Source organism: Scyliorhinus torazame, chromosome 19 (assembly GCF_047496885.1).
Source record: "Scyliorhinus torazame isolate Kashiwa2021f chromosome 19, sScyTor2.1, whole genome shotgun sequence".
Taxonomy (NCBI): domain Eukaryota; kingdom Metazoa; phylum Chordata; class Chondrichthyes; order Carcharhiniformes; family Scyliorhinidae; genus Scyliorhinus; species Scyliorhinus torazame.
In genome coordinates, this window is record NC_092725.1 from 117299575 (window position 1) to 117326476 (window position 26902).

At 45.6% G+C, this 26902-nt stretch overlaps 1 protein-coding gene across 3 annotated transcripts in view; it reads right to left on the bottom strand.

Annotated features, from left to right (window-relative positions):
- Positions 1-26902, bottom strand: part of ptprb (protein tyrosine phosphatase receptor type b) — a 169023-nt gene that overhangs the window by 86107 nt on the left and 56014 nt on the right. For 2 of the 3 annotated variants that reach the window (XM_072485101.1, XM_072485102.1), the window contains exons 5-9: positions 25400-25676; positions 19282-19560; positions 16168-16425; positions 10627-10890; positions 2449-2718 (exon numbers count right to left, since the gene is read on the bottom strand). In XM_072485101.1, the coding sequence (XP_072341202.1) occupies positions 2449-2718; positions 10627-10890; positions 16168-16425; positions 19282-19560; positions 25400-25676 (1348 nt within the window). Of the gene's footprint in view, positions 1-2448; positions 2719-10626; positions 10891-16167; positions 16426-19281; positions 19561-25399; positions 25677-25964; positions 26681-26902 lie in introns of those variants that run through there. The other variant, XM_072485103.1, reaches the window with a different exon arrangement.

Genomic DNA, 26902 nt, shown 5'->3' on the forward strand with positions numbered 1-26902 from the left:
TGTGCTTACAGCACTTGGAGATACTCATCCATGAAGGAACATTAATGAAGCAAGGCTCACAACTATTTTGTGGAAGTTGTCAATCACAGACCACTACAGAAATAAATGAATGGCTAGTCCCACGGTGGAGAGAAAAGTATTTCGAGCTGATGTTACTTGTGTGGACACTCGCCCTCGGCTCCTTATGTAGTAGCTTTACCCAGTCCACAAATCTTGGTCCAACATTCATGCCACACAGGAGCCCGACAAAGGCCATCTCCTACAAGAGAGAATCTAATCATCTCCCCTTGACATTCAGTATCGCTGAATCCCCAACTATCAATATCCTGGGGGTTACCATTGACCAGGGACTAAACTGGATGAGCCATATAAATACTGTGGCGAGCAGAGCAGGTCAATGGGTAGGAATTCTATGACGAGCAATTCAACTCCTGGCTCCCCAACGCCTGCCCACCATGTCCAAGGCACAAGTCAGGAGTGTGATAGAGTACTCTTTCCTTAGGTAAGGAGACCAAAACTGTACACGATACTCCAGCTGTAGTCTTACCAAGGCTCTATAAAATTTCAGTTAGATATCTTTACTCCTATACTCAACATACCAATGCCTTCTTAATTGCTTGCTGTACCTGCATGTTAGCTTTCATAAAACAGAATGAAAGGGCTAAAGGTTGCTAGCAAAGCTGGCAAAAGGTGAGAAGTGATGTTTCACAGCAATCAGTGCAAGGGTCAATATTGTTCACAATTTACATCAATAACTCCAACTTGGAATTAGAAGTACAATTTTAAAATTTGTGGACAATATCAAATTGGGAGATAAGTTAATATAAAGGAAGAATGCAACAAAATACATTAAAATATTAGTAAGCTGGCAGAATAGCAGGTAATTGACAAATGCATTTCAATACAAAGAAATGTGAAGTGCTGGATTTTGGTAGGAAATATAAGGAGACTATACACAGCTCAGATAATAAGAATCAGAATGGGGTAGAGGAGCAAAATGATCATAGAGTATGGATACAAATGTCTCTAGGTGTGGCACACAGGTTAAACAGGCCATTATAATAAAGCAATCCTAACACTGGGATTCATTTCTAGAGGGATAGAATTTAAAAGCAGAAACATGCATACAATCTTGCTTAGACACAGTTGGGAGCACTGAGCACAATTCAACTCTCCACATTGTAAAACGCATGTTAAGATATTGAAAAAGGTGCAAATAAATTCCCACGGATGGTACTGGAAATAAGAAACTATAGCGATAAATAAAGGTGGGGCATGTTGGATTCTTTTTTCTATAGAAGACTGAGGGGTGATATAAGATAATGAAAGGGTTTAATAGAGTAGAAGTTCAGAAAATGTTTCTACTTGCCAGGCATCTAAAACTATGTTCCAAATATAAAACACTGGGCGTCATTCTCCGACCCCCCAGCGGGTCGGAGAATCGCTGGGGGCCGCCGTGAATCCCACCCCCGCCGGTTGCCGAAGTCTCCGGTACCGGATATTTGGCGGGGGCGGGAATCGGGCCGCGCCGGTTGGCGGGTCCCCCCCCCCCCGCTCGATTCTCCGGCCCGGATGGGCCGAAGTCCCGCCGAGAAATTGCCTGTCCCGCCGGCGTAAATTAGAGTACCTATTTACCAGCGGGACAAGGCGGCGTGGGCAGGCTCCGGGGTCCTGGGGGGGGCGTGGGGCGATCTGACCCCGGGGGGTGCCCCCACGGTGGCCTGGCCCGCGATCAGGGCCCACCGATCCGCGGGCGGGCCTGTGCCGTGGGGGCACTCTTTCCCTTGCGCCTCCGCAACGGTCTCCACCATGGCGGAGGCGGAAGAGACTCTCCCCACTGCGCATGCGCGGGAAACTGTCAGCGGCTGCTGACGCTCCCGCGCATGTGCCGCCCCGACATGTCATTTCCGCGCCAGCTGGCGGGGCAACAAAGGCCCTTTCCGCCAGCTGGCGGGGCGGAAATCCCTCCGGCGCCGGCCTAGCCCCTCAATGTTGGGGCTCGGCCCCCAAAGATGCGGAGCATTCCGCACCTTTGGGGCGGCGCGATGCCCTCCTGATTGGCGCCGTTTTGGGCGCCAGTCGGCGGACCTCACGCCGTTTGGGGAGAATTTCGCCCACTCACTGATAAATCCAGTAGGGAAATCAGGGAGAAACTTCTTTACCCGGAGTGTGGTCAGAACGAAGAATACACGATCGCAAAGAGTTTCTGAGGTAAATAACATAGGTGCATTTCAGGAGGAGCTGGATAAACACGAGGAAGAAATTAATTGGAGAATGTGCTGATAGTGTGAGGTGAAGCAGGGTGGGAGTCGGCTTATGTGAAGCATAAATGTCAGCAGAGAAGATGACCAAATGGCCAGTTTCTGTGTTGTACACTCATTGCAACTCAATGTGATGAAGAGTTTGGGTAAACCTTTCAGAACAATTTGCTAAGCAGATGTTTCCTACCAGTTCTCCCATTGCAGTATGCCTCGTTTTGTAACTTTCCACTCTTTACAACGACTGCAGCCTTATACAGTCGTCCTGGGATAAGTCCGATATCCTTGATCTCATATCCTCTGATGTGCTTCTCCTCTGACACGTTCAGCACAATGGAGGAGTGATTGAACAGCTGAATCCAGTAACTCTCCCAGTCTCCAGTAGGGGGCAGCCAGCTCATTCTCAGTGAGCTTGTCGAACCGTTGCTTGCCATGACCAAGTTTGAGACGCGGTTGGGAACTAGAATAAATGTTGAACAATAAGTGCACAATTTAATTTCATTTAACAATCAGCAATTAGACAAATGCATTTCCTTATATTTTCTAACAAGAATAGGGTCAAGAAGTTACTTTTATATGGTGCCTTATCATTTCCTCAAGCTGCCTTGAAGCATTGGAGTTTAGTCTCTGTAGTCACGTAGACTGACATGGCAGCTGGCCAACTTATGCACAATAAGGTCTCATAATAGACATGTGAATGGCCAGAACCTGTATTTTGGTGATGTTCTCTGAGATAAAATGTAGCTAGGAAACTTTGAAAACTGCCTACTCTTCATTGAATAGTGACTTTTCATCTAAAGAGTTCTCTGGTGCTTCCTCACTACTGCCCAGAAATGCTAACCTGAAATGCTGAGCTTAAGGCAATGGTGGGAATGGAAGTTACGATCACCAACAGAAGCAAATATTTAAATATGGCTTTAGTGTTTGTCAAATAAATTGCACTTTCTCAAAAATATTAAAAATTGCAAAAATGTAAAATACACAGTAGATCTGTCAATATGTGTAATATATAATAAGCAGGTTAATATTTCAGATACATTCATATGACAGGTGTAGAGGTTACATTCAAAATATCCATCTAACTTTTCTATGCCAGATGCTGTGGGCTTCATACTTCTCTACATTTGAATTAGCTTGAAAATAAAAGCCCAGATGAATGAACAGAATTTCTTAGGCATTCAAATTAATGGAAGATTACATAATGTTCAAACCATATCAGGAAAGATATGTTTTTAGAGATACAGTGAGAATGCAAGTTGCAGGCCAGGACTCAATGGTAGTATTCTTGCCTCTGACTCTTTTGGAGGCCCTGCCTCCCATCTCAGGTGAACACAAAACATCCTCTGACACTTTTGAACGAAGAGCATGGCAGGTCTCGTAGTGTACTGGTTTATATTTACCTCTCAATCAATGCAGCAAAAACAGATTATCCAGCCATTTATCTCACTGCAGTTTGTGTAATGCTTCTATCCTCAAATTGGTTTCTGCTCTTCCTCACATTACAACATCTCAAAGCACTCCATTGGTTGTAAAGCACTGTGAGACATCCCAAGGTCAGCAAAGGCACTAGAAAAACTTTAGCCATTTGTTTTTAAACCCATGATACTACACCACTAGCATAATCATTGAGTAGGGAATAATGGATTCTAACACGTGATCACAAGGTAGTAAGTAATCCAACTTGGTTTAAGGTGAAAAATTCGCCCTTCTCTTTTAAACCTTGTACGTTTGCAGCCTTTTCTACTTTTATTTCAGATTCTATCTGCTTGTGACCATGGAGTGATTGGTCACATAAAGGGCTGTTCCTGTTCAAAGTCACAGAAAAGGGCTCTTTTTACCCAGATCCGGGTGGAATTTTGATGAAAAGGTGTAGGTGAATGTTAGAGGAGTAGTTTACCCCTGGAATGGTATGTCTTCTGATCACCGGACCCGGCAGTAAACAGTGAGAGGTTTGGCTGGAAAGTTGAAACAGTCTTGTGCTTCACTGACAGTCTCTTCCAGCATGCAGGCAGGGGAGGGGCAAGCTGTAAGGCCCCAGATACAGGAACTGATGACTTTTATCAAGGAGGAATTCCATAAACAGAGGAAAGAAATGCATGAGGAACATGCAAAGGCCATTGCAGAAGCTGTGGCACCCCTGAAGAGTACTTTGGAGCGAATGGAGAGGTATTTGGAGGTGCAGGGGTCACAGTTTCGGCAGATTGAAGGAGTGATCTCGGACCACAACGATCGCGTGGTGGCTCTGGAGGCGGAGGTGGGGCTCCTAGGAGACCTTTGCAAAACGCTGAGGGCAAAGGTGGAAGAGCAGGAGAATGCCTCAAGAAGGCAGAACCTGCGAATAGTGGGCCTGCCTGAAGGAGTGGAAGGTGTGAGTGCCACGAGGTACGTCTCGAGGATGCTGGCGGGACTGGTGGCAGAAGGGGTGCTAGATAAGGCACCTGAAGTGGACCTAGCGCGTAGGTCTCGGAGGCAAAAGCCTAGAGCTGGGGAGCCGCCGCGGGCAGTGATCGTGAGACTCCATAAATTTGTGGAGAAAGAGAAAATTCTACGGTGGGCCAGGGAAAAGCGTAGCTGCAATTGGGAGGGAAATAACGTCTGGATTTATCAGGACATCGGAGCCGAGTTGGCAAAAGGGCGGGCAGGTTTCAGCAAGGCCAAAGCGGTGCTGTACCGGCGGCAGATCAGGTTTGGGGTGCTCTACCCGGCAAAATTATGGGTGAAGTTTGGAGGCCGGGAGTATTATTTCGAGACCTCAGAAGCGGCCGAAGACTTCATTAAGGAGCATAAACTGGGGGAGAACTGAGTGGACAATGCTTGGGAACCGGGGTGCTGGCACTATGTAATGGTCGGGAGCATGTTTGAAGTGGGTGAAGGGATTGGGGGATATTCGCCTTTTTTTGTGGGGGAGGGTTTCTGTTCAATGTTGAGATTGTAGGGAGTTGTAGGGGTGAAAAGTTTATGTGGGGATGGATGTTGCCATCCCCCCTCCTGTTTTATGGGACTGTTTGTTTGCTTTTGGAGAAGGTTACCTGGAGTTCAGGAGAAGTCCTTGTTTGGATGGGGGAGGGTAATGCCAGCAGGAGGCCTTCTTCTTTGAGCTGAGGAGTGGGGAGGGGGAGGTCATTAGGATGTGCCTTTGGGCAGGGGCAGCGCGCTAGCAGGTTATGCTGGTGAACGGAAGTGAGGTGGTGGGAGAGAAGGCCAAGATGGGTGGCCAGGGTGAGGGGAGAAAGGGGAAATGGGGGGGGGGGGGAAGGGGAAGGGGAAAGTGGGAGGGGGGGTTTCTGCGATGAGGCAGAGGGTGAGAGATGACATGGTCAAAGGCGAAGAAAGGGGGCATCTGGGATGGGCTAGGTACAGAGTGGAATTAAAGGGGCAGGAGTAAAGTGAGGAAGATGACGGACGGTAGAGGGAATTGAAGGTGCAAGCCTCTGGTAAGGTTGGTAATGCGGAACGTCCGGGGACTGAATGAGCCGGTTAAAAGGTCGCAAGTGTTCGCGCATCTCAGGAGCTTGAAAGTGGAGGTTGTCTTTTTGCAGGAGACACACCTCTGTGTGAAGGACCAGGTTAGGTTAAGGAAGGGTTGGGTCTGGCAAGTTTTTCACTCGGTGTTTGATTCGAAATTGAGGGGTGTGGCGATTTTAATGAGCAAAAAAATGGGATTTGTGAGTGCGAAGGAGGTGAGGGATCCAGGTGGGAGATATGAGATAGTGAGTGGGGTATTGGGAGGGGCACCGGTAGTGTTGGTTAATGTGTATGCCCCAAATTGGGATGATGTGGGTTTTATGAGGGGGTTGCTGGCAGCAATCCCGGATTTGGCCACGTACCAGTTGATCATGGGAGGAGATTTTAACTGTGCCCTGGAGCCAAGGGTGGATAGATCGAGCCCCAGGTCGATGGGTAGGGTACGAATGGCAAGGGAGCTGGGTGGGGTTTATGGAGAGGATGGGTATGGTGGATCCATGGCGCTTTCAGAACCCAGGGAGAAGGGAGTATTCCTTCTTTTCACACGACTATACGGTGTATTCGAGGATTGATTACTTTGTAGTGAGTCGGGAGATTTTGGTTGGGGTGGAGGGGGCAGAGTATGCGGGGATAGTTATCTCGGACCATGCACCCCACTGGCTGGATATTCGGTTCAGTACGGGACGAGAGCAGAGGCCGGGGTGGAGGTTTGACTTGGGGCTGTTGGTGGTTTTTGTGATAAGGTGCGGTTGGCGATTAGGGATTATGTGGAGTTCAATCAGAATGGGGAGGTGTCGGCGGGCATTTTTTGGGAAGCACTGAAGGCAGTGGTCCGGGGAGAAATTATCTCATTTACGGTTCGTGTGAATAAGGAAAGGAGGGTGGAACATGACCGTTTAGTGAGCGAGATAGTGGAGGTGGACAGGGAATATTCGAGGGTGTCCACCATGGAGGGATTGGCGAGGAGGAAAAAGTTGCAGGGGCAATTTGACAGGCTGACAACGGGGAGGGTGATAGGGCAACCGCGTTGGGCAAGAGGGGTGCAATACGAGTATGGGGAGAAGGCGAGCCGCATGCTGGCGCACCAGCTGCGGAGGCAGGCTGCGTCCAGGGAAATATTGAAGATCTGGACTGGGGCTGGGGATGTGGTGTGTAGCCACCTGGGTTGGCCACTTCCCGACTTTAAAATGGAGATCCGCTAAGAATGCAGGGAAATTCAGCCAATGCAGGAAAAACAAGCAGGTGCAAAGTTTCCTGTAATCAGAACTTGCAGGAACCCAGACAGCATTGAAACTAACAACCATCTACATATTAATGAGCGATCCCCGGGAACAATTGGAAACGGTTAAGGTAAACAAGGCCAAGCCAGACTCCTCGGCGCGAGCAGGAGCCAAGACAAAGGAAGGCCAACGGACACTTAGGAACCGCCCAGCGATCAGGGAACAGCTCCAGTATTGGAGAAATCGATCCAAGTGATCAAAACTTAGTCCAATCACTTGGAACCAGGTACGGGGTCCGCTCAAAGGGACGGGAAGCCCCTGGGGACTATAAATTAGAGTCCCCAAGTTCAATTCCTCCTTCTTGGCAGGGTCTCTCAGCAGCTCGAAACAACCCTTGACCGTACCTGCCTAGTAGCTGCACCAACCAAGTAAGTCTCTAGTCAACCCACGCTACGAGATAGGCGCTCCTAGCTACCAGTCTATACCAGCTTTGAAGCCTGAAGACTCAGATTCGAACGAAAGGCCATTTGTTCCCCTGACCTGGTGGGCCAGTTCCAAGCTAAATATAGGCCTTTTATTGTTAGAGATAGTCTAGTAAGTAGAGTTTTATACATGAGTAGTGATTGACTGTGTATAATAAATGTGTTTTGATTTGAAACGTACTAACTGGTGTATTGAGTTATTGATCAGTACTTAAACTTGAACCTCGTGGCGGTATCATAAAGATACCTGGCGACTCTAGAGCAAAGGTTATAAAACAGAGCAAATTAAGTAAAGACCCAACGAGCAACATTTACTAAGAGCCAACCAAAAGTTAGCAACTGGTGTCAGAGCCAGGGAAGAAAAATGAGGCATTTAGAGAGTATTACCAGGGACTTTATGAGGCAGACCCAGGAGGAGAGGAGGGGGACATGGGGTGGTTTCTGGACGAGCTGGAATTTCCCCAGGTGGAGGAAGCAAAGAGGCAGGTGTTGGAGGATGGAGGATTGTGTCCCGGGGGTGGTTGCAGAAGATCAAACAGGCTTCGTGAAAGGCAGGCACTCGCGAGTAATATAAGACGGCTATTGAATGTGGTGATGAATCCGTCGAGAGCTCTGGTACCGGAGGTGGTGGTGTCCATGGACGCGGAGAAAGCATTTGATCGGGTGAGTGGCGGTACTTGTTCGAAGTTTTGGGAAGGTTTGGGTTTGGGCTCAGATTTGTGGCATGGGTGCGGTTGCTGTAAGTGGCGCCAAGAGCGAGGGTGAGGACGAATGATATGAGCTCACAAAGCTTTGACTTCCACAGGGGTACGAGGCAGGGATGCCCGCTGTCGCTGCTGCTGTTTGCGCTGGCCATAGAGCCATTGGCGATGGCTCTCAGGGGGTCGGCAGAGTGGCAGGGGATAATGAGGGGACAGCGGGAGCATCGGGTGTCGCTCTATGCCGATGACCTCTTGCTGTATGTTTCGGATCCGTCGGAGAGTATGGGAAGAATTATGGGCTTGTTGGGAGGTTTGGAGGGTTCTCGGGATACAAGCTGAATGTAGGGAAAAGCGAGGTATTCCCGGTGAATGAGCTGGCACAGCAAGCTAATTTAGGGGGGATGCCATTTACGGTAGCGAGGGATAGGTTTAGGTACTTGGGATTCACTTAGCGAGGGAATAGATGGGGTTCCATAAGTGGAACTTAACGAATCTGGTGGAGGATGCCAGGGAGGATCTTAAGAGGTGGGATACACTGCACTTAACGTTGGCGGGGAGGGTCCAAGTGGTGAAAATGAATATTCTGCCGAGGTCCTTGTTCATCTGTCAGGCTCTCCCGATCTTTATACCAAAGGCTTTTTTTCAGAAAGTGGACACAATCATCTCTGACTTTGTATGGGCGGGGAAGGTGCCGAGGGTGGGGAGGACCCTGCTACAGAGGCAGAGGCAGCAGGGAGGGCTGGCATTGCCAAATTTGCTTCATTATTATTTGGCGCCGAATGTGGACAAGGTGCGGCGGTGGTGGGAATGAGAAGGGGTAGAGTGGGTTAGGATGGAGGAGGAATCTTGTAAGGGGTCTAGTTTGTGAGCTATGGTGACGGCAGCATTGCCAATGGCTCCGAGTAGGTATTCAGGGAGCCCAGTGGTGCAGTCCATGGTGAAGATATGGAATCAGCTGAGGAGGCATTTTAGGGTGGAAGGGATGTCGGTGCTAATGCCGCTGTGCGAGAATCATGTGTTTGAGCCGGGGGGGGGGGGGGGGGGGGGGGGAATAGTGTATACAGGAGGTGGAGGGAAGTGGGGCTGGTCAAGGTGAGGGATTTGTTTTTGGAGGAAGGGTCTGCCAGTCTGGAAGAGCTAAGGGAGAGGGTAGAGCTGCCGAGGGGTAGTGAGTTCAGCTATCTACAGGTTAGGGACTTTGCACGAAAGGTCTGGAAGTGGTTCCCTAGATTGCTGGGATACACTCTGCTGGAGCTGTTTCCGGATGTGGAATGAGAGGGAAGAATTGGGGATATATATAAGTGGCTGGGGGAGCAGGGAGGCGAGTGGGTGGTGAAGATCAAGGAGAAATGGGAAGAGGAGTTGGGAATGGAGATCAATTGGGGAGCATGGAGTAAGGCACTGCGAAGGGTAAATGGGTGCAAGGATGAGCCTGATACAGTTTAAGGTGGTGCACAGGGTGCATATGACTTGGGTGAGAATGTGTGGGTTCTTTCAGGGGATAGCAGATGAGTTTGAGAGGTGTGGGCGGGGCCAGCGAATCATGCGCACATGATTTGGGGTTGTGAAAAATTGTGAAGTTTCTGGGCGGGAGTGTTTGCGGTCTTAGCCAGGATAGTGGAGGAGGGAGTGGACTGGGACACTATAGTGGCGATATTTGGGGTTTCAGAGAAGCCGGAGCTCATGGAGAGGAAGAAGGCCGATGTCGTGGCCTTCGCCTCTCTGATTGCACGGCGACAAATTTTGCTGGAGTGGCGGTCGCCATCGCCACCGGGGGTAGCAGCATGGTTGGGCTCCCTGCGGTTCGAGAAGATAAAGTATGAGTTAAGGGGAGTTTGAGAAAAGGTGGGGGATGTTTGTGACCGTGTTTGAGGAGCTTTTCGTCGCAGGGGGGTGGGAGCGGGGGATGGGTGATGGGGAGGGAGGTGGGTGAAAAAGGAGAAAAATCTGTGCAAACTGTATAGTTGATTGTTGGGAAGAATGTTTCCCAGGGTGTTTATTTGCTGTAACCTACTTTGATACAAGTTTGAATAAAATGCGTTTTTAAAAAAAAATGTAAGAAAGATTCTGTTACAAGGTCATTATGGTTATTTCAATCGTGGAAACATAGAAAATAGGAGCAGGAGGAGGACATTCGGCCCTTCGAGCCTGCTCCACCATTCATTATGATCATGGCTGATCATCCAACTCAATAGCTTAATCACACTTTCCCCCATATCCTTTCATCTCCTTTGCCCCAAGTGCTAAATCTAACTGCTTCTTGAAAACACAATGTTTTGGTCTCAAGTACTTCCTGCGGCAACAAATTCCACAGGCCGACCAATCTCCGGGTGAAGAAATTTCTCATCTCTGTCCTAGTTATCCCTATCCTCAGACTGTGCCCCCTGGTTCTGAACACACCCACCGTTGGGAAAATCCTTCCTACATCTACCCTGTCTAGTCCTGTTAGAATTTTATTGGTTTCTGTGAGATGCCCCCCTCAATCACGTGCGGATCTTACCAGTTCTGCCACTGCTTGCAGCTACTGCCTGCAGCTTTCCCCTGATGGTTTTGATTGTAATGTTGTATAACCGCCCCGGAGTTAATCCTCGAAAGACGGTCTCTGATGCACTTGACTGTAAACTCTGTACGTCTTTCACTGATCCCTGATAAAACAGTGTGACATCATACGAATCTACATCTCCCTCAGCTCTCCGCCAGGAGACCAGAAGGCTTTCCAGGCTGCCGTTGTTCGACACGACCACAGAGGTAACCTCTGCTGGATCTGAAAGAAAGAAAATAACTATCATAGCTGTTATCAAAGATCAAATAAAGTGATGGGGAGATGCCCATTGTTTACGTTGTGAGAAAGAGTTAATAATTAGCAGATAAGCTTTCTTCCTCATTCATGGAATTATGTGAATATTACATTCTTCCCCGAAGTCTATTCTATGAATGCAGAGCAAGCTAAATATTTAAATTAGTTTACTTTGTATTAACTTTAATTGTCAATTATGACAATATAATAAACTCCTATTAGTTCATATGAACTATATTGTAATTTCCCCATATATAGGCTAGCTAGTGACCTGAAAATCCTCAATAAAGGAGCCTAACTATTAAATGATTAAAGTTTTAATATTAAGTACTTAATATTTTAATACTTATAGTCGTTTTGTAGTACAAAACTTGAGTATTGCATAAAAAAGACATGTTGTCGAAGCTTTCCATCTTGCACTCATCAGGGCAATCACAAGAGTACCAATGTCAGGGAAAACAACAATTTTATAGTTATTGCGAGAAGAGTGGGATACACTCTCATACAGTATAAAGTTGTTGTTTCCCCTGACATTGGTTTTCTTGTAGTTGTCCTGATGAGTGCAAGCTGGAAAGCTTCGACAAAATGTCTCTTCTCAGCAATACTCAATTTTAATATTTAAACATTTTATATGAATATTTATTTTTATTATTCAGGTAAAATTTATTAGAGGTTGCTGCTAACCCCGGTATTGTGTTTGTCACCTTCACATTGAAAGAGCTAGCAGGGATAGTTGGCAATTTCCTTGTCTGCTTAAATGAGTCTTCAAGTTTGCAATTGTAAAGGAAAAGGTGTTGTTGCTGCTGGATGTGGCAATGCAGAGGACACATGGAACAGCAAAGTGACTAGAACAGGTTAAGGGCTGGGCAGCACTGTTTTCAAATATGGGATCTTTATCTATCCATCACAGCCGAATATAGTGCCAAAGATTTAATCATACAACCTTTGAAGTTGCCCTCAGACTATAAGCACAGGAATCCCGAGTACATGACACAAAATTGTTTCAAACATACGAACATACAAAATAGGAGCAGAAGTAGGCCATTCGGCCTCTCGAGCCTGCATCACCATTCAATAAGATTATGTTGACTTGTTTGTGTTGAGTTCCACGTTCACCATCTATCCCTAATAACCTTTGATTCCCTTGTCTAACAAGAATTTACCTCTGGGATCGGAGTATTTCCGATTATATAGGGGAACAAGACAGGGATGCCCGCTGTCTCCACTGTTGTTCGCGTTGGCAATTGAACCTTTGGCCATGGCGTTGAGAGACTCCAGGAAATGGAGAGGGGTGATTAGAGGGGGAGAAGAACACCGAGTCTCGCTATACGCGGTTGACCTACTGTTGTATGTGTCGGACCCAGCGGGGGGGATGATAGAGGTTATGCGGATGTTGAGGGAGTTCAGAGATTTCTCGGGATATAGGCTTAACATGGGGAAGAGTGAACTATTTGTGATACACCCAGGGGACCAGAGTAGAGAGATAGAAGGCCTGCCTCTAAGGAAAGTGGAAAGAAACTTCCGATACCTGGGGATTCAGATCGCTAGGAGCTGGGGAACCTTGCACAGACTTAATCTGACACGATTGGTAGAACAAATGGAGGAGGACTTCAAGAGGTGGGACATGCAGCCTCTGTCGTTGGCGGGCAGAGTGCAGGCAATTAAGATGATGGTCCTCCCGAGGTTCTTATTTGTATTTCAATGTCTCCCTATATTAATCACTAAGACCTTTTTCAAAAAAATAGACAGGAGCATCATGAGCTTCGTGTGGGCAGGGAAAGTCCCGAGGGTAAGGAGGGGGTTCCTACAACGTAGCAGGGACAGAGGAGGATTGGCGCTACCGAATTTGGGCGACCACTATTGGGCCGCCAATGTGGCGATGATTCGTAAATGGATGATGGAGGGAGAGGGAGCGGCGTGGAAAAGACTGGAGAGAAAGTCCTGTAAAGGGACGAGCTTAGAGGCGCTGGTGACGGCGCCGCTACCGTTCTCACCAAAAAAGTTTATCACGAACCCGGTGGTGGCGGCAACATTGAATATCTGGGGACAATGGAGGCGACAGAGAGATGTGCGGGGAGCCCTGGTGGGGTCCCCAATCAGGAACAACCATAGGTTTGCCCCAGGAAGAATGGATGGAGGATTTCAGAGCTGGCACCAGTTGGGAATTAGGAGGGTGGGAGATTTATTTATAGATGGGACGTTTGCGAGCTTGGGAGCATTGGAGGAAAAGTATAAGTTGCCCCGGGGAAACTTCCTTAGATATATGCAGGTGAGGGCGTTCACTAGACAACAGGTGAGGGAATTTCCGCTGCTCCCGGTACAGGGGATTCAGGACAGAGTGCTTTCGGGGGTGTGGGTCGGAGAGGGCAAGGTGTCAGAGATATACCGAGAAATGAGGGAAGAGGGGGAGGAGTTGGTGGGCGAACTAAAAGGAAAGTGGGAAGAAGAGCTAGGGGAGGAGATAGAGGAGAGTATGTGGGCTGATGCCCTAAGCAGGGTAAACTCCTCTTCCTCATGCGCCAGGCTTAGCCTGATTCAATTCAAGGTGCTACATAGAGCACACATAACGGGAGCAAGACTGAGCAGGTTCTTTGGAGTGGAGGACAAGTGTGGGAGGTGCGGCGGAAGCCCGGCAAACCACGCACATATGTTTTGGTCGTGCCCGGCACTGGAGGGGTATTGGAAGGGAGTGACGGGAGTGATTTCTAAGGTGGTGAAGGCCCGGGTCAAACCAGGCTGGGGGCTAGCTCTATTTGGAGTTGCGGATGAGCCGGGAGTGCAGGAGGCGAAAGAGGCCGACGTTGTGGCCTTTGCGTCCCTAGTAGCCCGGCGTAGGATTCTACTCATGTGGAAGGAGGTGAAACCCCCCGGACTGGAGGCCTGGATAAACGATATGGCGGGGTTCATAAAACTGGAGCGGATAAAGTTTGCCCTGAGAGGATCGGCTCAAGGGTTCACCAGGCGGTGGCAGCCATTCCTCGACTACCTAGAGGAACGTTAGAGGGAAGACAGATGACCAGCAGCAGCAACCCAGGGGGGAGGAGGGGGGGGCGGGCGGTGGAGGGGGGGAAGTTTTAGTTTATGTTAAATGATTAGATTACTATGTTGATTAGCCATTTGTTTATTCTTAAACTTTCTTTACTGTTATGTTTTGTTCTGCAAGGGGAAAAAGTTTTGTTCGAAAAAATTTCAATAAAACATATTTTTTAAAAAAAGAATTTACCTCTGCCTTAAAAATATTCAGTGATCCCATTTCCACCACCTTCTGAGGCGGAGAGTTCCAAAGTTGCACAATCCTCTGAGAGAAAGCAATTTTCCTCATCTCTGTCCTACAAGGGCAAAACCTAATTTTCAAACAGTTCTCCCTAGTTCACCCACTAAAGGAAACATCCTTTCCACAGTGTTCAGGATCTTATACACTTCAATCAAGTCACCCCTCATTCTTCTAAACTCCAGTGGAAACAAGCCCACTTTTCCAACGTGTCCTCATAAGACAATCTACTCATTCCAGATATCAATCCAGTAAACCTCCTCTGACCCACCTCAAACACATTTACACTCTTAAATAAGGAGGCCAAAACTGCACATTGTATTCGAGAAGAATTTTCAAAAAAGTGACAAAGTGTAATTTTTGGCGCGAAAATCAGTGAGACTCATGGTGGCTCTGGTGCTGCGATCCAATCGCAATCTTCAGGCATTTTGAAAAACTGCATTGCCACATCAAAGGCACCTGATCAGGCAATTCTAATCCCATTTGCCAGCACTTGGCCCACAGCCTCGAATGTTAAGACGTGCCAAGTACTCATCCAGATAGTTTGTAAACGATGTGACGGAACCCACTTCTACCACCATCCCAGACAGTGCATTCCAGACTGTCACCACCCTCTGGGTAAAAAGGTTTTTCCTCAAATCCCCCCTGAACCTCCCACCCCTCACCTTGAACTTGTGTCCCCTTTTAACCGACCCTTCAATAGTCCTCCTCCATGAAAGAGAGGCGATGAAGTTGGTTCTCCAGCCCATGCTCACCATTGCCCCCACATGGACTCCATCCTCCAGATGCTCAGAGGGTTATTTTCAATGCCCACCTGCATATCCTCCTCCTCTGAGGACACTTGCCACTCCTCTAGGTCATCCTCAGGAATCTCCTCATCCCGATGCAGAGCCAGATTGTGGAGGGCACACAGACCACAACAATGCAGGAGATGTTCTGGGGTCTGTATTGAAGGAGCTCACTGGACCTGTCAAGGCAGTGGTACCGTATCTTCAACAGGCCGATGCACTGCTCGGTGACATTGTACCTGACCCCTGCTGTGGTCTGTGGCCTCCGCACTGGCCATGTCCTCAGCCAAGCTAAGCGTATGGCAATTGATTAGAATTCATGAAAACGAGGTTTGCGACCTTCTTCACGTCCTTTCTGTGCTTGAACCTGTTTGTGTCGTTGGGAGGGCCCAGGCGGGATTTGGGCCCACGGCTAATGTAGCCACTGAATCCCGTCTGTGGTCTCTCTCAAAGGGAAAATTTACTTTGAATTCCAATGAGTTCAGCAAAAGGTACAAAGAACAAAGAACAAAGAAATGTACAGCACAGGAACAGGCCCTTCGGCCCTCCAAGCCCGTGCCGACCATGCTGCCCGACTAAACTACAATCTTCTACACTTCCTGGATCCGTATCCCTCTATTCCCATCCTATTCATGTATTTGTCAAGTACAGTTGGCAGTATAACTCAGGGTGTGCCAGCTGGCTATGGAATGATACAGCTGCCAGTCAGTGATGAGTATTAACCCAGTTCAGATAGAGTGGTGGGACTTTCCATTCACTTGGGTCACATGGCTTTGCACTGTGCACATTTCTGCCAATTGTTAAACCAGCCATCTTGAAGAATAATTTCACACAGGTTATTCAGCACCAGACCCAATGAATGACTAAGAGAAACTATACAGTGTTTCCGATTAGATCCTTTGTTTTAAAAAATGTAAAAGCTGTTTAGGCTTTAAAAAATGAATTATGAAAATCTTGCAAAGTTATGACCCAATTTAGGATCAAGTTTGTTGATTTGAAACTAGTTGAAGACATATTCACCAAAATATATCCCAAATTTTATTTTTAACGAATAGGATGATGACATACCCAACCGCATTGATCTCACCAGCCTTTGGATCCTAGTTGTTAGTTAGTGGTGAATTTGAGATCATGCGCTTACTCAAGTGGAGATGTGAACAGTTAAGCTCTTATTTCCTCATTTACCTGTCTGGACAGATTCAGAGTTGATGTTTTCTAGCTCTCCTGCTACAGTGATCACAGTGAGATTGTAAATCCTTCCGGCCGTCAATCCCGTGAAAGTGTGGCTATTTGTCGAGTTGGACACAATGCTCTCCTGACCTGCATTCCCATTGTAAACCAGTGACAGTCTGAAGCTGTCCACTTTCCCCGGGCCAGGAGCCCAAACAGTGGTGATACTCTCTGACTCGCTCGAAATCTGGATATCTTTCACCCTGGAGGGAACTGGAGAGACCACAGTTAAATACATTAGGGTTAGATCGGTCGATACCACTTCATTCTTTTAGACGAGAACATGCTGAGTATGGTTAATTATATTGGGTATGATAATCCTGTACCATTGTATCGTTGTGTAAAGAGACCCTGAGATAATCGATTGACAGAGGTATTAAGGTTACTATTTAATAAGAGGTTGGTATGGGCCGGTAATTAAATCATGATTGTTTTGTGGGCTTGACTAACCCCTGGAGATGAAGAGAATAGTTCTACCACATATAACTACTGAGAATAGTGTGGGACCTGCAGATTCTAAAGAATGAAGATTGATGCCAACTGAAGTGCATCCTAACACTGGTACATACAGAGTTCAGGCAACTCCTTTAATATTAAAACAATTTGGAATATGTTAAAATCGATCCTCTTGGAACTTTTTTAATACAAGATGAGTGAAGCTGAAAATGTCGAGGTTAACATTTCTTTCAACCAAGTGCACTTGGAGTGACTTGACATTGGATGACAGTGTGTAGCCTGTGCACTGAGCAGAGTAAAGCACAGAGCATGGATGCTCATAGTATGGGTGGGAAATGTATAGAACTGGGGACCACATCCTTTCAAACCAGTGCTGAAGGTCAAAGATACCATACAGCTCTATTGTCCTAAAACAGGCCCAAAGTTACAGAAGATTCACTTTCACCCATAAATAAATTGGAAACAACGCTCGTGGCAGATTTTTTAATGAGTTCTTCAGATGTGAACAATGCTGGCAAGGCCAACATTTATTGTATCTCCCTAATTTCCATTGAGGGGGTGGCGGTGAGCTGCCTTCTCCAGGCATTGAGTCCATGTGGTGTAGGTACACCCTTGTGCTGCTAAACAGGGAGTTCCAGGATTTTCACCTAGCAACAGTCAAGGAATGGCGAAATATAGACCCAAATCAAGATGGTGTGTGATTTGGAGGGGGATGGTACACACTGCTGCCACTGTGCTCTGGTGGTGGAGAAAGTGAATGATTAAGGCAATGCGTGGGGTACCAGTTAAGCGGGCTGCTTTGTCCTGGATTGTTTTGAGATCCTCGAGTGTTACTGGAGCTACACAAATAGAGAGTATTCCATCACACTCCTGACTTGCTTGTTGCAGATGATGGACAGGCTTTGGGGATTCAAGAGGTGAGTTACTTGCTACAAACTCGCAGCCTTTGACCTGCCTTATAGTCACAGAATCCACAGATAGAAGCAGTTCTGAAATAAACAATCTGCCATCTCTTTGCCCATTCAAGTAACCTGTCTATGGGTGGGCTTCTCCGGTCCCCCAGCTTGGCGGTGCACTGTTTGCTGCCGGCGGGATTCTATCTTCCCGGCGCTTGTCAATGGAATTTGCCACCCCATGCCGCCGGGAAGCCCATTAGCGGGGGTCCACTACAAGCGGGAAAAGTGAATCCTGCCAATCGGAGAATTCTGGCCTATATCTCTTTGCATCCTCTTTGTGTCCTCCTTCCAGCTTGCTTCCCCATCCAGTTTTGTATCATCAGTAGAATCATTATGCTCTGTTTCTTTGTCTAATTCAGTAATATGGATTGTATATCAGGAAGCTCCAGTATTGATGCTTGTGACACAACTAATTCACAGCCTGTCAACTTGAAAATGCCCCATTTATCCCTACTTTCTCCTTCCTGTTCATTAACCAATTTATCACCCCCAACATCATGAGCCTTTAACTTTGTGTGGCACTTTCTCGAATGTCTTCTGGAAAAACATGTACTACATCGATTGGTTCCCCTTTATCTACCCTAGTAGTTACATCCTCAAAAAACTCTAATAGATTTGTCAAACCGGATTTCCCTTTTGAAAAACCATTTTGACTTATTTTAATCACTTTCTAAATGTATTGTTAATACTTCCTTAATAATAGATTCCAGCACTTTTCCGTTGACTGATGTAAGGCTAATTGGCCTGTAGTTCCCTGTTTTCTCTCTCCATTCTTTCCTGAATAGCAGTGTTACATTTGCTGATATTCTGCTGGGAACACTACAGAATCTAGGCAATTTTGAAAAATCATAGCCAGTGCATCATCTATGTCTGCAGCTACCTCTTTTTCTCTGCTGATATTAGTTACCTTACTTTCCATGCTCTTTTTAGCCCCGAGGTTACTCTCTATTTCTGGTATAACTTGTGTCTTTTACAGCGAAGGCAGACACAACACATTTGTTAAATGTCTCTACCATTTCCTCAATCCAACACAGTTGGAAATTACGGTAAATTGTTTTACTGCTGCCATGAGCGGTAACTGGTAGCTGCAATATCAATTTCAGGAAAGCCATATTTAATTTATAATGCTTGGCTCGCGTTGCAATTCTTCTGCCCAGGAGAGATTGCACATCTTGTCTCGCAAACCTGCATTTCCAAGTCCCTCTGCTCTTTCACACCATCCAACCTCCCCCCATTTAAAGTATCATTATTTATTTAACGTGATTTTCGGTCTATTGAAATGAATGATTATAAAACCAGAAATTACAGTATTCCCATTTTCCAATAACCAATCCCTATGGCTAATACGTAACAGCGGGTGAGTAGTAGCAAGCATTTGGCCCTTTATTTTAGTTAGGAAAAGACAACTTATCCATCTTAGCTTATCCTTCCACACCACTCATTCAATTGCTTATGGAGCCGTAATGGAGATTGAAGTGACAACCTGTGTGATACTTCATATATAAATAGATAGATACTGTTATTCAAAAATGATACTTGCAAAATGCGAGAAAGTTTTGTATAATCAATAATGGAGCTGTGACTTTATTCCCAATATGATATACCTCAACATATCTGTCAGGGAAATTCACAGTATTTTTGTAATATTGTAACTTACTTGTGGATCCAAAAGTATGGGGTCCATCACAACTCCTGTTTCTAGCAAGTGCCTTTATAGTGAAGCGGTATCTGCTGCCAGGTGTCAATGTTAGAAAAGTGGCTTCTTTTTTGAGGGAGCTCCCAGGGATGCGGAGCTGCTGAGTTTCTCCACTGTCCATTCCAAACAAACTGACCTCATATAAATCGACATTCCCAGGTCCTGGAGCCCAAGAAACGTGGAGACTGGTGGAGGTTGTGCTATTTTTGATCACTTCAAAGCTTTTGGGCGGTTTCGGGTCTAAAAACAATCAAAATGAGATTAAAACAGACAGACAGAAAATGCTGGAAATACTCAACAGGTCAGGCAGCAGTTGTGGGGAGAGAACAGTTCCAATGAAAGGCAGTTGACCTGAGGTATTAACGGTTTCTTGCTCCTGTCACGCCTGCTGTTTATTTACGGCATTTTCTCTTTTAGTCCAGATGCCCTTCTGCTGGATTAAAAGAGATTTGATGAAGAAATTAAGTATTTCTTGTCAAATCATTCCCTTAAAGTATACTGTTGCAGTGGTTATTTTTCCCTTTATAATATTACATATTGTAATACTCTTTCCTTGAAAAGAATTTCTAGTTTTTTCTCCCTTATTCAGTATTGAGTACTGAGGGATCAGATAGCACCAATGAGCGAGCATCTTATGAAATGCCTTCAGTATATGTGTGCTTTTATTGTCCAACTTGTGAGAACAAGTCCAGAGTATTTGACAATTCAGTGCTTTAAGTTTGCAATATATATTAGTTAGGATTTATTTGTGCAGCCATTAAATCAACCATAATATGATCCTTTAAATAACTGTTTGCAAATCAAAGAATAGATAGTAAATTGTAGAGCTTGAATACATATAACTATCTGGTCAAGGGAAAATGTATGTAAGGAAAAGCTGATTGTAACATCATCTGTTCTTTACTTTGGTGACACTAAAATATGGAATGCAACGTTAAACGTTATATGATTTATTACCTATTTATAACTCACTTTTTTAATCTATGTAATTACTTGATAAATTACTTGTGTTTGCATGTCCTTTCTAGCTTCCGGAATGCATGGGCACTTGTGGTATACTGTGTTGTTGACAGTGGTGTTTTAATTTTAAACACTAGTGTTCATCACTTATCATACAAATGTATGAATTAAGAGTGGGCCATTGTCTTCCATTTAACAAGATGATGTTAGATACCTAAGTTAACAATGTAAGACTGGTGTAACTTAAGTGACCAGATAACACTTGTTTGACTATTCCACCTGGAAGTGCACAGGCTCTGCCTTAACTCTGAGTCAGAAGGTTTTGGGTTCAAATCCCACTCCAGGACTTGAGCACAGAAATCTAGTCTGATACTTCAATGCAATAGCCAGCCAAGGGAGTGCTGGATTGCCAGATATGCAGTATATAGGATAAGACGTTAAACTGAGGCACAGTCTGTGCTCTCAAGTAAAGAATACTGTGGCACTACTTCAAAAAGACCCAAGGAGTTAATCTGGGGACCCCAGCCAGTATTGATCACTCATTAGCAACAAAATGAATATATTCTCCTGTCATTACCACATTGCTGCTTGTGGGAGCTTGCTGTGCACACATTGGCTGCTGGGCCTCTTACAATATAACAGTGACTCTGCTTCAGAAGTGCCTCAATGGTTGTAAAATGCTTTGAATGTCTCATGGTTATGAAAGGTGCCATATAAATGCAAGTCCTTTTTTTCAATAATAAAGCTATTTGCAAATAGCCTTGTACTTGACCCCAAACTGATACATAGATACATAGAACATACAGTGCAGAAGGAGGCCATTCGGCCCATCGAGTCTGAATCGACCCACTTAAGCCCTCACTTCCACCCTATCCCCGTAATCTGATAACCCCTCCTAACCTTTTTTTGGACACTAAGGGCAATTTAGCATGGCCAATCCACCTAACCTGCACATCTTTGGACTGTGGGAGGAAACCGGAGCACCCGGAGGAAACCCACGCAGACACGGGGAGAACGTGCAGACTCTTCATAGACAATGACCCAGCGGGGAATCAAACCTGTGAAGCCACAGTGCTGTCGACTTGTGTTACCGTGCTGCCCTAAGTGTTTCAGAGGAAACTCAGTGGATAGGTCCAACCTTTCTTTCAAAATCTGTCCGACCACTGAGATTCAAAGTGGCTATCAGGTTAAATATTAAGGATATATCTCAGCAATTTTATTAACATAGGAAGAGAAATGTTAGCACTGAAGGAGCTGATTGTGCTGAAATAAAATTATTTTGTAGGCCTGATCATCCACCACCCATTTCTTGTTTTCTACCTTACCTGTACCTATTCTCCTTCAAGTAGTTACCAAGGGCTTAAAACAAATAATCACCACTTGTGGCAAAGCATTTCACAATCCAAACTCTTTAGGTCAATAAGTTACTGTAGCTTCTCCTGGTTACTCAGGCCATTTCTCCAGTATGACTGCGCCGTGTAAACTGGAGAATTAAAGGGTTGAATTAATTCCCCAGCTATGGGTCAAAAAGTATTATTTTCCTCTAAAGAATTTTTTAAAACTATTTTGTTGACGAGTTCATTAGGAGGTAAATTCTCATAACTTGTGGTAAATAGGTACAGTAGTAAGCTATTCAGCCCTTTGAACCTGCTCCACCATGTAGTAAGACCATGGCTGACCTGACATTAACGTCTAACCTGCACCCCATCGACCCCCGATAACCTATCACCCCCTTTGCTTACCAAGAATCTATCTAACTCTGCCTTAAAAATATTCAAAGACTCTGTTTCCACCATTCTTTCAGAAAGAGAGTTCATGACAATAAGCGATTATTATTATTATTATTATTATTAAGACTCACAACTCTTCCGAGTGAAAATCTTTTGCCTCACCCCCATTTTAAAAGGACTACCCCTTATTTTTAAATAGTGGCCCCTAGTTCTAGATTCGTCCACAAAAGGAGACATCCTTTCCACATCCACCCTGTCGAGACCCCTCAGGATCTTGTACGTTTCAATCAAGATGCCTTTTACTCTTCTAAACTCCAGCGATACAAGCATAGACTGTCCAACCTTTCCTCATTCAAAGTACTGGTTTGATTTTTTTAAAAAGCGTACATACATTCTTTTCCCTTTGGGAAAGAGCTGATTATCAGCCCGTTGCAACATTATGAATACCCTTTCCATGGTTAACAAGTCCTGGCGTTGGACTTGGTTAAATCAGGTAGCTATGTTAAGATATATATTTCTAAACATGATCGATTTTAGTGAAACGGAATGACACCAATACAAACAAACAAACAGGTTTCAAGATGAAAGAGTCTGAATCAGGGGACACAATACTTTACTATACAATGGGCTATACCAGCTAGAAAGTCGATGGGGTGGGTTGCGTGCTTCGAAGGTTCAGTTTGGAAGCACATTACTTATCTAATCTACTTGGCAACGAAAATAAAACACTTGGGCCTTTTCTAACATCCGTTAGAACAAAGGAACAATGTGTTGAGGAACTGGCGGGGCTCAACCACTTCTGCTCGATTAAACTTTAAACTATTGTTGCATATTCAGATATTGGCTTCGCACCAGTAATATCACCGCCGTTCTGTTCTGCCTTGCCGTTAACATCTGTATGCACTTGTGTGGCCCAAATAAAGGTCTATTGTTGTGACAAGCTGCCAAAATACGTTCTCAAAGGGGGCTGTGAGCTTTGAGAACTCTCCTCCCCTCAAAAAAAAGCTTCTGCCCTTTAAAAATGAACAAAATCAAAATAATCTAATGTGTACAGAATTGGTGTCATTGGAGTGAAACTAGGCAAATAGGGATTCTTTTGTCAACTTTACTCTATTAATTGCATACACACAAACGTGCCAATTGGGAGCAGGAGTAGCCCACTCGGCCCCTCATCCTGCTGCACCATTCAATAAGGTCATGGCTGATCTGATTGTAACTTCAACCTCACATTCCTGCCTCCCCCTGAGAACCTTTCACCCCCCCCCCCCCCCCACTTTTTAAGAATCTGCTTGCTCTGCCTTGATAATATTCAGACTCTGCTTCCACTGACTTTTTTAAGGAAGAGAATTCCAGAGACTCTTGACCCTCTGAGAGAAAAACATTTTTCCTCATCGACGTCTTAAATGGGTGACCCCCTTTCTTAAAACCATGACCCCTAGTTCTAGACAAGAGGAAACGTCCTCTCCACATCCACCCTGTCAATATCCCTCAGGATCTTAAAGGTTTTGATTAAGTTACTTAGTAAGATAGGGCAGCTAGAGAAATCGCAAGCAACCTTTTAGACTAGAGTTTAGTGACACCAGCTGTTTTTTCTTTCAAAAATTAGAGCCTTTCAATTTACTTTTGAGATGCCTGAAGAAGGTAATGCTGAAAATGAATCCCAATGTGGGAATGCACCGTGATGAATAATATACATTATAGTTATTCTAGGCACTCAATTGTATAAGAGTCAGTCAAATCTGGGTCATTTATTGTTTGGTCTCCGAAGTCATTTTCACACTGATTTAATTGCTGATTAACTTTGGATGAGACATCGTTGCCTTTTAGCTTTGGTGAGGATGGTGGGTTTTTGTAGCTGGTACATCTGCATCTTTTGATGTTCGAGGGAGTCATGGGGTGGATGGGATGGTTGCAGATGCCATCTAGTGTCCCTTATTGGGATAGCTTCCCAACTGGGCTTGTGAGTTGTTGGATATTCTGCTTCAGCTGAAGCAGGTTATTACCCAAACTACCCAACCCAAACCCATGCCACACTATTTGCTTTGGGTATATTTCTATTTCACCGCGTGAAGATGTGGAATTTTAAGTAAAGGTGTGGCCTATTCTAACAATGGTTTTGACTGCCTTATTTAAATGGACAAAATAGATTTGATATATATCACAGAATCACACAACTGTTACAGTGCAGGAGGCCATTTGGCCCATTGTGTTTGCGCCTGCTCTCCAAACGTGCATCATGACCTAGTGCCATCCCCCTGTCTTTTATCCGTCCCCCTGCACATTTTTTCTATTCACATAAGCATCTAGTGTCCTGTTCAATGCCTCAATTGAACCTGCCTCCAGCACACTGCCAATGCATTCCAGACCAGAACCACTTGTTGTATGATAAAGTTCTTTTTTCCAAATGCGCATTTGCTTCTTTTGCAAATCACTTTAAATCTTGCCCTCTTGTTCTTGATCCTTCCAGAACAATTTCTCCCCTATCTACTCTGTCCAGCCCCCTCTGAACACCTCTATCGAATCTTTCTTCTCTCCAAGGAGAATAGTCCCAATCTCTCCAATCTATCCTCAGAACTGAAGTTTCTCATCCCTGGAACTATTCTTGTGAACTGTTTCTGCACTCTCTCCAATGCATTCACATCCTTCCTATAATGTGGCACCCAGAACTGTACACTCTATTCCAGCTGAGGTCTGACTAGTGACTTGTATAAGTTCAGCTCTCCTTGCTCGTGTACTCTTATTAATGAAGCTCAGAATACTAAAGGGTTGTGAATCTCTGGAATTCCTTGCCCAGTGAAGCAGTTGAGGCTCCTTCTTTAAACGTTTTTAAGAAAAAGATAGATACCTTTCTAAAGAATAAAGGGATCTGGGGATATGGTGTACAGGCCGGAGAGTGGAGCTGAGTCCACAAAGATCAGCCATGATCTCATTGAATGGCGGAGCAGGCTCGAGGGGCCAGATGGCCTACTCCTGCTCCTAGTTCTTATATGCTTTATTATCTGCTCTCTCCACCTGTGCTGCACCTTCAATGATCTGTGCACATGTACACCCAGGTCCCTCTGCTTCTGCACCCCTTTAAGAATCGTGCTTCTTATTTTATCATTATCACTATTTAGACGCCTTCCAATCAGTTATGTAGATAAGCTTTCCCCTGTTATTTTGTTCCAATCTTCCGAGGTCTAGCTGTGGGAGTTTATGTGGCGCCAGAGGTAGCGTCGCTACTTCTGGGCCAGAAGGTGCGTCTATAAGGCGGCCACACAGGTTGATTAAGAGTCGGAAATACTGCAGAAGGCACACAGCAAAGCACTCCAGCACTTCGCCACGCACATGGACCAATCCAACGGGAGCCCTGTGGGGAAGGCTAGGCACAGGAGGTCTCTGCTGCTTACCTGTTTGCACCGTTAGGTTTGCGGATGACCCCTCAGTAAGGGACACGACCATGAGCTGGTGGAGGGTGCCTGCCTCCAGGTCATTCAATTCACACTGGTAGAACTGGCCGCTGTAAAGAGCTGGGTTGCAACCTTCCAACCAGGACTGGTCCCATTTATAAACCACGCTGTAATTACAGGGACTCCCTGCGCTGCTCCAGCGAAGGTGGACTGAATCTCCGGTCTGTGTGATCCCTGTCACATTAATTGTACATTTTCCCGCCTCCGCGATCCCAGACTGCAATAAAAGTAAAACAAAGAAGAAAAACAATAAATCCAGGCATTGCTTACTGCAAACAACACGGATATAAAACGGCCCATTTATAATTCCCAGACTTGTTTTCAAACTTTTTTTTTTAATGAGCTAAGATGTTCACTGCCCTGAGAAATAAATTGTTTCTAAACTGAATTCGATTTCAGTATCCACCAATTCCCAGGAACGCAGGGATCCCAGTACTTCCCAGTAGTTTCAGACTAGATCACATGAATATTAAAAGCAGTTTGACACCTTTTGACTGGAGCTCACCTTGACTAGACTGGATACCATCCATAATAACATGAGCCCCGTTTCATATCCTTGCATTGCGTTTATGGTCCTTACACAGCGACCCTCCCCGGGCTAATAGAGAAAGTATTTTAACAGTACTGCACAAATCCGAGAAGACAAATTGCTGTACCCCCCTCCTAGCGACCGGCGTTAAGAACCTCTTCAGGAACAATTTTTGCACAATCCAAACAGCGGAAAAATCCCAGAAGATCTGCAGAGAATCTTTGAGATTTTTGTTTTCTTGATTGCGATTTTATTTCTGAATCTAGTCGAACACGCCGCTGGAATTATCCATATATTTGTAACAGCGGGTGTAATCCGTGGAATGGGGCTGGTGTTGAATGTTGGCGCTGATCTTTTGCAGGGAGATTGAGAACTGGGAGCTCTGCAGTTCCCACACTGCCATTCTGACCCAATGGCTCAGCTCGACCGTTTCCATCGACTTCCTTAATCAAGAGTGAATTTCCTCGCCTCTGTCCAAAGTATTAATCCAGACTCGGGATTTAAACCCCAGAGTCTCTGCGGTTTCCACCGAGAAGGTCAAAACTCTCCGGCATTATTCTGGTGTTGTAGCTTGTGCTGAATCTGATTTCAAAGGTTCGGGGGCTGCTAGTCAAACAATCTCTTTCCCTGCACCATTTCCTCTCCTTCACCGGCCCACCCAGCTCCCTCACTCAGACCCACTCTCACTTTTTTGGAATCTGTTTGTTTTCTTTACCTCTTGTGGATGTGCCGCCCCCTCTCCCCACCCCGTCTCTCTCTCAAATTTCCTTATTTCAGACTCACTGTTCAGAGTTATCACTTTCTCCCTCCCTATTTATCACCGGTGCGTTTAGCCGCTTTCTCTGTCCAGCCTGTGTGTATGTGTGTTTGCGTGTATGTGTCTGTGTATATGTAGCACGAGGGCAGCACGGTAG